Here is a 15,616-nt window from a genome sequence, read left to right as displayed (position 1 = left end):
AAATCCTTCAAGGGGTTTAGGAGATACAGAGCAATCACAAAATGGAAGGCTCAAACCTTTGACCTTGACCTTGAGTTGACATGGCTGACTCATGAGTTCTGCACATCGTCTTGATGAGGTGATCATTTAATCCAAGTTTCATAATTATCCTTCAAGAGGTTTAAGAAATACAGAGCGGATACAAAATGGTAGGCTAAAACCTTTGACCTTGAGTTGTGACCTTGACCTTGAGCCAACATTGCTGACTCATGAGTTCTGCAAATCGTCTTGATGAGGTGATCATTTGACCCATGTTTCATGATTATCCTTCAAGAGGTTTAGGAGATACAGAGCGGACACGAAATGGAAGGCTCAAACCCTTGACCTTGAACCGACATGGCTGACTCATGAGTTCTGCACATTGTCTTGATGAGAAGATCATTTGACCCAAGTTTCATGAAAATCCTTCGAGGGGTTTAGGAGATACAGAGCAGACACAAAATGTTACAGAAGGACAGAAGATGGAAGGACGGAAGGGTGGACGGAGACCGTTCCTATAACCCACCACAACTTGTGGCGGGGGATTAAAGAACATGCTTGAACTGTAACCACCCATTGTTACCTCACTGTAAAACAGAAATCCTAAATCTAAACTGTGACCATCGAAGAAGATCTTCCAAAGATTATTTCTGTGAAATTATTCCAAAATATCACTAGTGGTTTTGCAGCGTGCTTTTCTACACTTAGCTCTGGTGGCCTCTATGTGCAACCATTTGAACACCTTTTGGATGAGGTCCTTCCAAAAAGCATCTATGCAAAATATCATCAATTTCCTTCAAATGGTTTCACAGGAGATGTTCTTTAATGAAAATGTATATGGCAGATGAAAGACATATGGTGAGTGATCACAGTAGCTAACCTCCAGCAAGCTAAAAACTAATTTATGGTCACTTGTCCAGGAAACTTCCACATTTTTATTTTAATGTAGGACAGGAGGCCTAATAAATGTTACAAATGTATCACAAGGCCATGTAATACTGTTCAATATGATAAAAGGCTTCATGTAAATACTTGATCAACCCCAGATGCCCACAAAGATACAGTCAATCACTTGTGAAAGATCTTGTTGAAACATTTGTCATTAAGTGTTTTTATAAGCCATCTCTTTGTCAGTTGTAACAAATTGTTTTAGGGCAATTTTATTGTTAAAGACAAGCAATGAATTACCAAACAGACAGATATAAATCATTCCATATTTATTTATTCTTCTTTAAAATTTGTACTTAGTTTATAACTGACTGTGTATTTCAGCTTCAGTCCAGCACTCTTGAACCTGATCCATGTTTCTGTGGCTCCTTCAACGACAATCAGTCTCCTACTGAAAAGTGGACATAGGAAATGTTGCCCTTGCAGATCTTAGCTGACACTTCATCAGAGGATGATACAGTTTTAATTAAGAAGAGTTTTACTGAACAGGTTTAAAATCCCTTACTAGTGCTCTGTACGCATGGTAACACGTATATCAATTTTATAAAGCTGCATAAAGTTTCCCAGTAGGATTTTTTTTCACTAAGATGCTTTAGTAAAAGGTATTATATCAAGACTATCCTTTCTGCACAGTCCATGTTGTACCAATGCAAATAACTAACACTTTTTGTCATACATTCAGCTAGCTTAGGAATTTTTGGTTGGGTTTAATTTTTTTTGTTTGATTCATTGGGCTTTTTTTTTTTTGATTCATTGAGCTTTTTTTTTGTTTGATTCATTGAGCTGTTTTTTAATTCATTGAGCTTTTTTATGTTTGATTCATTGAGCTTGTTTTGTTTGATTCATTTGGCTTAACATCACATCGGTACAATGTAGGTCATACCGAGACTTTCCAGCTTTTGATGGTGGAGGAAGACCTAAGGCACCCATCTCACAGGCAGGCACATATGTAGATTCCTTCTGTAAGCCATGCAGCCATATCCAGCCTGATGGCTTCCTCCAATGAAAGCATCCTACACTCCAAGCCAGATTCAGAACCCACATCAGTGTCAGGTATATGATTTGAAGTCAGCAACCACTCTGCCACAGAGGCGCCCTCTTTGCTGCCTTTAGAGTCACCTGAATTTCATTTAGGTAATATGGTGACTTTCCCAGCTTTTGTCAGTGGAAGATGGCCTCAACCCTCTTGGCCTGATAGGGCATTTGGGTAAAACCGCCAACATTTCTCAGTTGAAGGATTCTATAACCAAAGCAAAGTTTCGAACCCACATTGGTGCGGGAGCTTATGGACTGAACCTGCAACCTCTTACCTGGTAGTCAAGATGTCCATACCAAAAACTATTTGTGACAACCAATTTTGAATTGGATCTGAGAACTAAAATGATTAGCACAATGGTGGTAAGTCAGAGCATGTTCTGTTCTGCTAATTGCAATCTTTCAACTTTAATGGTATTTAATTCACGTTCAATTAATCAATCAGCCTTTAATTTAAAACAATCAGAACATTTTACACTTAAACCCCCTTAGGCTAATCATTTAAAATGATACAAGAAGTGCAACTTTAAAGGTAAGGCATTTAAAGGACTGTAATTATCACTAAACAAATATGCAACACTGATTTAAATAGTGCACCTTATATTTGATAATTTTACTTCCTGTATATATGCAACAAAGGACAACAAACTCTGAACAAAGGATTCAAGTCCGGTCTTAAGATGAAGTCATGTCATTGGTCAACTTTAAAATTGAACTCGGAATCAATCAAACAGTTTGCAGTTGATAGACTGCTCTCTAAATTACTGGTCACACAGGTAAAACTTGCCGTTTAAAGTAGGTGTGAAAATGATCATATAAGTAAATCTATCTAAGCAATCACTATAAAATGATGACTAATTTCATGGTGCGATTTTGTAGACCATGTGACGCCCTTTCATATTGAAGGAAAATATAGCAGTAACTTAATACAAACTTGAAATGACAATTTAAAATATCTGTTGACTAAAATTTCATACTTATACCATCTTACTTGTGACAGTGAAACTGGCTTGAACAACAGGTTTACCTTCATCCACCTGCTCAACAGACTTTTACAATGTCATCATTGAAACTATGAGCTATCAGTATTTTGTAAAATAAATATAAAAAAGGACTTATTTAACAAATAAATGATAAATTTACAGCGAATATTAAATCCATTTTAAGTTTGAAATAAACAAGAGCTGTTTATAAGACAACCAATGCTCAGCTATGTTGACCCAGAAGCAGGAATATTACCCTAACCCTTACTCTGCTAAATTCCTAAAATAGATTGGTCCATCATTTAATTTGGGCAGAACCACTTCTTTATCAAAGGGGTGTTCACATAAAACGTACTGAATGTTAAAATATCTATTGATTTTCAATCCAGTATCTGCATTAGTTTTAGACTTGCATGCAAAACTATAACCAGGATTTTCTAAGTCCAAACGGGGGACAATTTGGCTAAAATACATTGTCAGAGTTATGGGACTTGACCCAGTGCTGATGGTAATAGAAAAAGAAAACAAGGAGCTGTGTTCAATAAACGCTTGATGCCCCCGGGTGGCATCCTTGTCGATACAAAGCAACCTAAGTCCAAAACGAGATCAAGGTCAAACTGAGGTCAGGTGATGTTTGAAGATGAGAAATGGTCACAGGTTACATCTGTATTAGTATCAATTCATTTTTGTAAGCGGTATTGATGCTAGACGAAACGGTCCCATTTGGTTAACCAAGAGATGGCCCATATAAAGCAACCTAAGTCCAAAATGAGGTCCAGGTCAAGGTCAAACTGAGGTCAGGTGATGTCTGAAGATGAGGAATGGTCACAGGTTACACCTGCATTAGTATCAAGTCATTCTAGTAAGGGGTATTGATGCTAGACGAAACAGTCCCATTTGGTTAACCTCGGTAACAGACGGACGAACGGAACGAACGGACAGGACAATCACTATATGCCTCCTGCATCAGTAGATACCGGGGGCATAAAAATTACTTTCAAAGCTATATGCTTTGATATGATATATGATATATATGATAGCTTTATGTACTTGCATACAAAACTTTAACCAAGGTGTGATGCCGATATAGACACTGACGCAAGGGTGAGTAGAATAGCTCTAACTATCCTCTTTAAATAGTCGGGCTAAAAGTCAGCTAAAAATCAAAAGAAACAAAACTCCACTAAGGACGGCACTAAATTTTCTGTATTTGTAGAACAGTCATGGAGTTTAAAAATTCAAGGACTTTTCCAGGACACAGCTGTCAAGTTAAAGTAAAACATTCAAGATCTCAACATACTCATTCGACTGAGACAAGGTCTGTTTATGTGTAATTCAAACTTAAATTTTTTGAAGTTTACAGAAACTGTCAATAAATGTAATTTTCTATATCTTAAACTGTATCTATGTACTGCTCAATGTCTACAGGCAATAACTTGTAATAGCCTCAAATGTTTGAAACTTCATCATAATAATTAACCAGATATACTAAAGTAAAACTGAAACACTAAAAAATTAGCTGAAACACTAGAAGATTAACAGAAAGATTAACAGACTTCCATGATCATTGACTAAAACACTGGAAAATTAACTAAAATGCTGTTAAGATTAACTAAAACACTAGAAGATTAACTGGAACATTATTTAAAATGCTGGGAAATTTAAGCCTAACACTGGAATATTAACAGACCTCCATGAATGATCATTAACTACAACACTGGAAGATTAACAGACCTCCTCCATGAATGATCATTAACTAAAACTCAGAGATTAACAGACCTCCTCCATGAATGATCATTAACTAAAACACAGACATTAACAGACCTCCTCCATGAATGATCATTAACTACAACATTGGAAGATTAATAGATCTCCATGAATGATCATTAACTACAACACTGGAAGATTAACAGACCTCCTCCATGAATGATCATTAACTACAACATTGGAAGATTAACAGACCTCCTCCATGAATGATCATTAACTTAAACACAGAGATTAACAGACCTCCTCCATGAATGATCATTAACTACAACATTGGAAGATTAATAGATCTCCATGAATGATCATTAACTATAACACTGGAACTCCATGAATGATCATTAACTACAACACTGAAACTCCATGAATGATCATTAACTACAACATTGGAAGATTAACAGACCTCCTCCCTGAATGATCATTAACTAAAACAATGGAAGTAAACAGATCTCCATGAATGATCATCAACTAAAACACTTGAGATATTAACACACCTCCTCCATGAATGATCATAACTACAACACTGGAAGATTAACAGACCTCCTCCATGAATGATCATTAACTAAAACAATGGAAGTAAACAGATATCCATGAATGATCATTAACTAAAACACCAAAAGGTTAACAGACCTCCTCCATGAATGACCATTAACTACAACATTGGAAGATTAACAAACCTCCTCCATGAATGATTATTAACTACAACATTGGAAGATTAATAGGTCTCCATGAATGATCATTAACTACAACACTGGAACTCCATATAATATCATTAACTACAACACTGAAACTCCATGAATGATCATTAACTACAACATTGGAAGATTAACAGACCTCCTCCATGAATGATCATTAACTAAAACAATGGAAGTAAACAGATCTCCATGAATGATCATTAACTAAAACACTGAGAGATTAACAAACCTCCTCCATGAATGATCATTAACTACAACATTGGAAGATTAACAGACCTCCATGAATGATCATTAACTACAACATTGGAAGATTAACAGATCTCCGTGAATGATCATTAACTACAACACTGAGAGATTAACATTAACTGTAACATTGAAAAATTGGCCAAAACAATGAAAGATTAACAGCCTCTCCATGAATGTTTTATAGTTAATTGTTCAGTGTTTTAGTTAATGATAACATTGGAACATTAACTGAACGAATGGATGATTGACTGAAACACTAGACTACTAAGAAACCTCCAGGATTACATTTAAGCATTGTAAATAAACAACATAAAAATCCCATAAAATAAACAAATTAGTAATTGGGTAGAAAATTCTCCTACCTTTCTTCAGGTTCCATATTCCAATACAATTTATAAATAACTACATATTTTTTAATGCAAACCACACAAAAACGTCCGTATTACACGGCCTACATAATATTATTTCAGATAATTTTCAACTGCAGGTTAATTTATTCATTAAATGAAAACCTCAGTATCAAAGTAGATGTTGACACCTAAAGTAGGTTTCAAATATCAAAAAGTTTTTATATTTGTATCACATTCAGTCATAAAATGTAGTATTTAAGAAAGATAAAAACAGATAAAGTCTACTTTGAATTGCAATAAAGAGATGAATAACATTCTATTTAAGATTTCTATATGAACTTGTAAATGTTCATGCATTGCTCCCACCAATGCTTAAACTGAAGATATTGCACACTTACTGGGAGATAGTTTTGACTATTGACCAGCAAGCCATTCAATAAGTGTTTTATTACATTATCATAGAATATCTGTTTACAGTTTTTTTCCAAGTTTTGGGCTTAGCCCAGAAAAACAGATGTTAAATATAGACTGGTCATATAGTATAAACTATGGACAGCCAATACAAGTGATTTCTGTTAGTACAAACTATGGACAGGTAATTTCTTTGATTTCTGTAAGTACAAACTATGGACAGCCAATACAGGTGATTTCTGTAAGTACAAACTATGGACAGGTGACTTCTGTAAGTACAAACTATGGACAGGTGATTTCTGTAAGTACAAACTATGAACAGTGATTAATGTAAATATGCATTAGAAATGTTCCTTTTAACAAGTCAATTCCAAATGCTTGATATAAAACTATAAATATTGCTGAGTAAATTCAGACATTATGCCTTTCAGTCTAGAATTCACCAGCAGGGCAACAGTTGCTGACTGAGGTTTTGTCAATAGGGCAACAGTGGCCCACAAAGGTCTAGTCAACAAGGGTAACAGTTGATGACAAAGGTCTTGTGAACAGGGTAACAGTTAGTGACAGGTTTTTGTAAACAGGGTTACAGTTGATGACATAGATATTGTCAAGAAGGTAAAAGCTGATGAGGTTTCGTCAATAGGACAATAGTCGATGACAGAGGTTTTGTCAACATGGCAGAAGTTGGAAACAGAGGTTTTGTTAACAGTCAAAAGTTGCTGACAAAGACCTTATCAACAGGGTAACAGTTTTGACGATAGGACAACAGTTGCCCACAGAGGTATATTAAACAGGGTAATAGTTGATGACAAAGGCCTTGTCAATAGGGTAACAGCTGATTGCAGAGGTTTGTTAACAGGGCAACTGCTGATGGCAGAGGTTTTGTCAACAGGACAACAGCTGATGGCAGAGGTTCTGTCAACAGGATAACAGCTGATGGCAGAGGTTCTGTCAACATGGCAACAGCTGATGGCAGAGGTTCTGTCAACAGGGCAACAGCTGATGGCAGAGGTTTTGTCAACAGGGCAACAGCTGATGGCAGAGGTTTTGTCGACAGGGTAACACCTGATGGCAGAGGTTCTGTCAACAGGGCAACAGCTGATGGCAGAGGTTTTGTCAACAGGGTAACAGCTGATGGCAGAGGTTCTGTCAACAGGGCAATAGCTGATGGCAGAGGTTTTGTCAACAGCTGATGGCAGAGGTTTTGTCAACAGGGTAACAGCTGATGGCAGAGGTTTTGTCAACAGGGCAACAGCTGATGGCAGAGGTTTTGTCAACAGGGTAACAGCAGATGGCAGAGGTTTTGTCAACAGGGTAACAGCTGATGGCAGAGGTTTTGTCAACAGGGAAACAGCTGATGGCAGAGGTTTTGTCAACAGGACAACAGCTGATGGCAGAGGTTTTGTCAACAGGACAACAGCTGATGGCAGAGGTTCTGTCAACAGGATAACAGCTGATGGCAGAGGTTCTGTCAACAGGGCAACAGCTGATGGCAGAGGTTCTGTCAACAGGGCAACAGCTGATGGCAGAGGTTTTGTCAACAGGGCAACAGCTGATGGCAGAGGTTTTGTCGACAGGGTAACACCTGATGGCAGAGGTTCTGTCAACAGGGCAACAGCTGATGGCAGAGGTTTTGTCAACAGGGTAACAGCTGATGGCAGAGGTTCTGTCAACAGGGCAATAGCTGATGGCAGAGGTTTTGTCAACAGGGCAACAGCTGATGGCAGAGGTTTTGTCAACAGGACAACAGCTGATGGCAGAGGTTTTGTCAACAGCTGATGGCAGAGGTTTTGTCAACAGGGTAACAGCTGATGACAGAGGTTTTGTCAACAGGGTAACAGCTTATGACAGAGGTTTTGTCAACAGGGTAACAGCTTATGACAGAGGTTTTGTCAACCGGGTAACAGCTGATGACAGAGGTTTTGTCAACAGGGTAACAGCTGATGACAGAGGTTTTGTCAACAGGGTAACAGCTGATGGTAGAGGTTTTGTCAACAGGGTAACAGCTGATGGCAGAGGTTTTGTCAACAGGGTAACAGCTTATGACAGAGGTTTTGTCAACCGGGTAACAGCTGATGACAGAGGTTTTGTCAACAGGGTAACAGCTGATGGGAGAGGCAACAGTTGCATGACAAACTTGTTAACAAAGCAACAGCTGATGATAGGCTTTTCAGGGTTTTTTCTTCCTGTTTTGGGAACATAGCCTATACCCCCAATATTGGGAATTTTGACCCATAAATGTTCCAAATTGGGAAATATTTAGTCCCATAGGATACAGTAAGGATGTGTTTAAGTACTTTCTCATACACTTGTTTCACATTGTACAACCTCTTTAAGATACTGCCATTACAAAATTGTCCATAATTTGATCAATGTTTGTGCAACTTTGATGACATTTTTTTCAGAATGTAGATTGGGAACTTTTGCATTCATTTTGGGAAAAATACATACTTTTTGGCATTGGGAATATAGCCCGATTACGGCTATAAAAACAGCCAAAAAAAAAACCCTGTTTTTGTAAACAGAATTGAGGACAGAGGCATCATCAGAAGGGTAGCATATGATGACAGAAAGGTTGATAGTTGTCAGATAGCTTCAACATTTAAAGAGGTACATACATTTTTAGATTGTTTTATGTAAGCTGGTCAAGTACTGGATCATATATTATACTTAAGCCAAATAAACATAACTCAATCCAACACAACTTAATAGATCTACAGAGTTTCCTCCCTTCACAGCATAACTTGAAAGAAGAGATAAGTTTGAATGCACATCATGGGAAAAATGACCAACTGAGAAATAAAGTTCAGACTTTGATACAGACAAAAATATTTTGCAGCAGGATAACACTGCCAGTTTTTGCCATATTTGTTGGACTGTCGTATTTCTTGCCGCAGCAACAAAATAAAAACATGTGTATATATCTGTTCAGGTCAAAGTTTCATGAATAAATAATTATATTGAACTTTCCAAGATATCACATAATCCAACTTTGTGTGACTGACAGAGAGAAAGAGTGTGTGTGTGTGTGTGGGGGGGGGGGATACTAGTTTTAATTATTCAATAATTGTAAATAAAAAGTAAAATTAAAGTGTGATTTAGTGCATTTCTAGGCGGTATCTATGTACAACAAACACTTAGGTAATCTGTAAAAGATATAGAATATGACACTCTTAAATTGTTAGTCATGCAATAGAAATTTGATGCAAAATAGATGGTTAAAATTATACCCATAAAACATCAACTTAAACTTAATGTAGATTTATGACCTGTTTTTAAATGTTTAAAATCTTTATCTAGAAGCACGCAACCTTAACACAGAAAATAAAGTAATATTCATAGGAGACTAATTTTCATGGATTTCCTAGTTGCTTCAATCCACGACAAAGTTAAATCCCAATGAACAAGCACATAAGAATCTTTCACTATGGAAATGTCTGGCTCGAGGGTAACTAGGCCATTACGAGGCTCTGCCAAGTTACTGCAAAACAGCTACCCAAAAGCAAGGTATTTCTATCCGAACCTTCAACTAGTGATAGATTCTTTTTCTTGCATGCCGTACTCTTTAATTAATGCAGAAATGAAGAAAAACAGATGTTTTTCTTTCGAGCACAAACTGATTATAGTAGCCTATGAATTTTCCCACTCATTCATAAATTGCAGCATGCTAGTCATCTTACACCCTGTGGTGTAAGCTGAGATTTTCTAGCACCAGAAAAAGCACTGGAAAATTCTGTCTGAGCTTGCAAGATAGTCTTTTATCTTGATCAGAAGAAATCCATGAATTTGTATTCTATTTGGGCAAACCACAAAGTTTCATACCCGCCAAATTAAATGATTTTGCAGTGTACTATTCAACGGTATTACATCCTTCCTCTTAAAATGTGACACTATTTATATCATGGCTCTACCAGTACCAGTTACACTACATCTTTTGGTAACCTAATCAGTAAGATGAATTAAAATGTCTGCCAAAGAATATTTAAAAAGTTGTCATATTGTATTGCATTATGAATACACTAGGATGCTATATTCTCTCTCACCTCATGTTATCACAATGTATTCATATATAACATATAGAGCAGCATTTTATATGCTGTACAAAATAGGATCTTTTAATTTCCACTTTATTCTTGTCTCAGGGTGTATAATTCTTGAGAATGGTGCCAGAGTTATGGACCTTGTTTCATATGATGTAATTGGTGATGTTGAACAACACTTTAATTTTGAATCAAAATCCATTTAGTAATACAGAGATGGAGTGAAAGTGCATCAAAACCTTAACCTAAAATTCTAAGAAAGAAGTGGGGCTTACTTCCTGAAATATTTTGTGTAAGAGTTATGGGTCTTGTGCCATTGATGTGGGAGTACTGTGACAATTATCAACTCTTTCAAAGTTTAAGAAATGTAGCAAAATAGCATCAAAACTTTACCCAGAAACCTCATGCAGACACTGATGCAAGAGTAACTAGAATAGCTCGATCTCCACGTTTAAAATAGGCAAGCTAAAAATTATCTGTATTTCATATCATACTTACACAATATCATCTCCAATAACTTATTAAAGACTCATTTTTTCCTGCCATTACCATCGTATACTAGTATATTTTATATAAGTTGTGATCAGGGCTCCGGAAATTTTGATAACTCAATCGGGCCGAAACGAAAATCCTGACATCGGCGCTACCCCACCCACCGCATTCCCAATATTACATATTTTGTAAAACGTGATAGGGTAAAGAAATAAGCATGTCATGCATTAAAACTGAGTTACCAGTCACCGCGCGTTACCATACAATGAAGACAGTTATTCAGTGTTATGTGTGATCGTTACTTCGTTTAAATTTCGTTGTTTTTCCGAGATAATACGAGGCATTGACACCGTGTGGGTAACTAGTCTAAAAGCCAACGCACGTGACTTCGATAGATACTTTGTGATGTTTCTTCATTTTTTGACGGAATTCTATAAAATACAATGCGTCAAAGTGAGTTACACGACACATATTCTCTGCTAAACAGCTTCAGTATTTAAAGAATACTCTGCCGCGGACCGAATGTGTACGTTATTTGAACGCTGAGATCGAATTTCCCGCATGTATAGTACCAAAACGTCATGCGGGTTGGCCACGGATATTTCATTTCACTTACGTTGTACTTCAATAAGCAACTACATTTTATAAAGTTATATGTTCTCTTCTGATGTAAACAAAATTTCATTTTGAAATGTTTTTTAAAAGACCGATTTAATAAACAGTGCCACTCCGGTTTTCTTTATCATTCGTGGTTGCCCGTCCATTTTTTTTTCTTTTTTGTACAGTCGGGTTGCAAAGACGATTTTCTGCATTTGTTTCAACTGGAGCCCCAACAAATGAATCATGTAATTTTTTCAAATCAAGTAATTATAAAAATTATTTTTATCGGTTTTCCGTGTGATGTCTCATTAAATCAAAGACCTATAATGTACAATTATAGCTCTTTGATTAAATGCAGCGACCGTTTGTTTGTTACCGTGATCAAACATAGCCTTTTGAAATAAACCATTCGTCGGATACTAAATAAAAGAAGTGGATCCCCGTCGAAATGATTTGGATCCAGTCAGAAACGTTAGGAAACCAGTCAAAAATGTTTAATACACCACAGTCGGCTGTCTGCAAACATTAAAGGATGTGCCGCGCGAGCACTGATTGCGTCACGCGCTAATTACGGACCGATTATCAAAGTGACAATCAGACCGATTGACACGTTTATTGATTATCTGAAGGTGCGACCAACAATTTCCTACTTGGCAGGTGATCGTGTATTGAGATATCAGACCGAAATTTATACTTTTCTCCATTTTTACGGGACCGATTTTTTTCGTTTTTTCACTTCACGAATCGGTCTGAAAAGTCAAAAATCGGTCCAAAACCGACAAACCGGCAAATTTTCGAAGCCCTGGTTGCGATGAAAGCTTAAAGTTTATTTGAACCACTCTCAAATCTGCTTCCAGGAAATTAGCCAGTGCTGGTGTCACACATGAAGGTGTGGTTGTGACCCCAATAAGGCTCGAACACATGTCACGGTTGAGCAGCTGACACCTCAACTGCTTGCCATCTTATGTGTTGCCTATGAAGATTTGTTCTTTGGCATACTTTATAAACCTTCCAAGAGCAACAACCTTCCTTCTAGCATTGGCACTATATCACATTTGTCCAAAGATAATGCATATGCAAAACAATATAACTGTGAATTGTAAAAACACTTGTTTCAGTCTATTATTATTTAGAAAGTGGTACATCTACAGATTCTCCGTAATTTTATAGATAATCTGTAAAGTTAAAGATTTTCACTCTAAATTTTCAGATAAACTGCTGAAATTACAGTCAGCATCAAAATTGCAGTTTTACTTGAGGTATGCATAAATAAGGTCATTTGTGAGTTTCAAACATTTCTGTTGACTTAGATTTTACTGAAAAAACAAAATAAAGTCAACAGAATTGGCTGAAACTCAAAATGACCTTTAACCATACTAGAAATATAAGCTGTGACTTTACAGAATATCTATAACTTCATTACAGATTATCTGTACAAATACAACATTCTTAGATCTATTAATAATTCTATAACAAATGAACAAACACTTACCTGTTTTTATTTCCCATGTTTCTCCTATTGTTTTGTGGACAAGATATATAATTCCTACATCTACTGCAGCTTGGCAGCAGGAAAATTTAAATAATACAAATTTTTACGGCGGGTGACTATTATTACCCTAAGCTACATCTTGTCTCTTTTCTTAGATCATTCATTCAAAACACACAAAAGTTTTAAACACCTCTGTTGACATTATCTTTCCCAATATGAATGGATTTTAAACCCCGAAAAATGCTGGTTTAACAAACTGTCTATGTCCGTAATTTACTTTTTCATCCTTGTTTAAAACTATTTCAATAGGTCTGGTAACGGTTAAATATAGCTTCGAGCAACATGGAAGGTATAACCATGGTAATCCTACCCTGATCAGTGACAGTGTGCACGGCCCTATAATTTTCCTGTAATTACTCTAGTGTACCTGTGTATTTTTTTGTCAAATCAATCCCAGCATACCTTTACACTCCTTACACCGTTATCAACCATTTTCTCAATCACTCACGTTTTGAAAACTGCTAAATTAGTAGTATTGAAATAATGCTATATCCAGTGCATAAAATATCAATTTTCAACTGAAAATACCGGTAACCAGTAGAAATCAATGATATTCCTGTAAGTTATCAATTTCATCAGTGCTGACAATGACCAACATTTCACTCTGCAGAAATTAGAGAAATTTACAGACACATGGAGTTGCTAAATACATACGCGAAAAAACCCCGACTCTTTCATTCGAAACAAAAGCATTCCAAAACAAAATGTTACGAAAAAAACAGTACAAGCAAATCTGACGCTAGCTTGTCACTATGTCTTCTTCAAAGCCGCTCCTCTTCTTAGTTAATATTTGTCACCGAAAGTAATAGTATAAGGCATTACACATGTATAGATCTAAATAAACAAAGCAATAGATGATCTTTTTAGGTAGGTGGCAATAAATAAAGTCAATTGCATAAAACTAATCCCTTTTGATCTTTAAATAAACTCCCAGTTGTCCATGATCACTCTCACAGAAGAAGTAAGAATGTTTACACAAAGATTAACATTCCTTTAATATATTGTCAAGTCCATAAAGAGAATTGTTTTCTACAAAAGTAAAACCAGTGAATAATTAAGTCACCTATGAAAGATACACTAATATCTGAACATGTGATTCCTGCTACAATCAAGCACAGCAATCCTTTATCAATATATTTTGTATTTACACATGAAAACCTCAATATTGCTTCAAATGTTACTTCTGTAAAAAGAGATATACTGCTAGTTTCTTTGGGAAAAAAGATATTTCACGTAATTAACGGCAATCTTTCAACTTTTATCAGACATAGTTAATCACAAATGATGTATTGAGCAAAATAATTTAAAATCACTAAAATGTAAACTAGGCTTTATTCTTTTGAAGTTCAACTGAGATAAAATCTACAAACTTCAACGAACCTTGCAAATAACAATTTACAGGATGAAAACCTATACCCTTTTGTAATGAAAGCAACCCATATCAGGTAATATTTCCCAAAATATTTATCTCAGGGGTTAATTGAGTGACCCTAATAAAGTCAAGCAATTTAAAACACAACATCATAAACTTATACCAATCAAAATTGCTTTTTGGTGTACGTGCATCAGTTTGTGCACGAGTTTGTTGATTTTGTCTGGATATAGATCAATCTTGTTTATATATCTGGCATGAATGTTAACCTCAACAGAACAGTGTTACGCACAAACTCCAGGTTCCTATCTCAAAGGTCAGTCTCACCTTGAGGTCAAGGTCAAGTCAAATCTTTTCATATACAGTAAATGGAGCAATCTTATTTTCATTTTGTCAGGCACCTATCTTTGGAAGGTAATATGAGATCTTGTATAGGCCATGACTTTGACATGCATTGAGCACTATTCATTATTTGGTAGAAATAATAATCTCATTGAAACAGCGTATAGCCACAGAACACTGGTCTTTGTCTCAAAGGTCAAGGTCACACTAAGGAGTCAGAGATCACATTGGGTTTTGTTAGTGCCTAATATTTTACTTGTATGGAGCTTTTATTTTAAATCGGCTGAAATGTTTGGGTCACTGAGATAGTGTGTCAACAAATAAGGGGCTCAACATTGTTGCCCTTGACCTTTGGCCATCAACATTTTACTTTTTAATCAATCTGAAAAGGTCTTACTGTGAATTAAGTTTTTTTCCCCTTCATATTATTACAATACTGAAAACAAATTAACTTGTGTTTCAATGGTGTTAACTATCATCACAAAACAAGAAACAAGCAAACTTAAAGGCAGATGCTGAAGAAATCCCTGGTACAGAAGTACCCAGAAATAGAAACAGAATCACAAAATATTATTGACTGCGAAAGCAGGTATCTGACAACAATTTCAGTGACAATCAGAGAAGATGTTTTAGAGAACTTGTGGATGCTGGACAACAGATTACTGATACAGGACCATCCGCCTTTCAATAACAGCTTATCCTGAACTTCTCCTTCAGATGAAAGTTTCAGGTAAGCTACAAAAGTAAGGTAGAGTAGATCTACTGCACTTC

General features: G+C 36.2%; 1 protein-coding gene across 4 annotated transcripts in view; it reads right to left on the bottom strand.

The window, feature by feature from the left end:
- Window positions 1-15,616, bottom strand: part of LOC123531444 (protein cordon-bleu-like) — a 93,116-nt gene that overhangs the window by 72,043 nt on the left and 5,457 nt on the right. The window contains exon 1 of one of the 4 annotated variants that reach the window (XM_053517448.1): window positions 13,072-13,719. The exons of 2 other annotated variants lie outside the window; for them this stretch is intronic. In XM_053517448.1, the coding sequence (XP_053373423.1) occupies window positions 13,072-13,088 (17 nt within the window). In that variant the 5' untranslated portion in view covers window positions 13,089-13,719. Of the gene's footprint in view, window positions 1-6,048; window positions 6,190-13,071; window positions 13,720-15,616 lie in introns of those variants that run through there. One more of the 4 variants, XM_053517447.1, reaches the window with a different exon arrangement.

This window comes from Mercenaria mercenaria, chromosome 11, assembly GCF_021730395.1.
Source record: "Mercenaria mercenaria strain notata chromosome 11, MADL_Memer_1, whole genome shotgun sequence".
NCBI lineage: Eukaryota > Metazoa > Mollusca > Bivalvia > Venerida > Veneridae > Mercenaria > Mercenaria mercenaria.
Note: the sequence above shows the minus strand (reverse complement) of the source record. Positions and strands in the feature narration are given on the sequence as shown.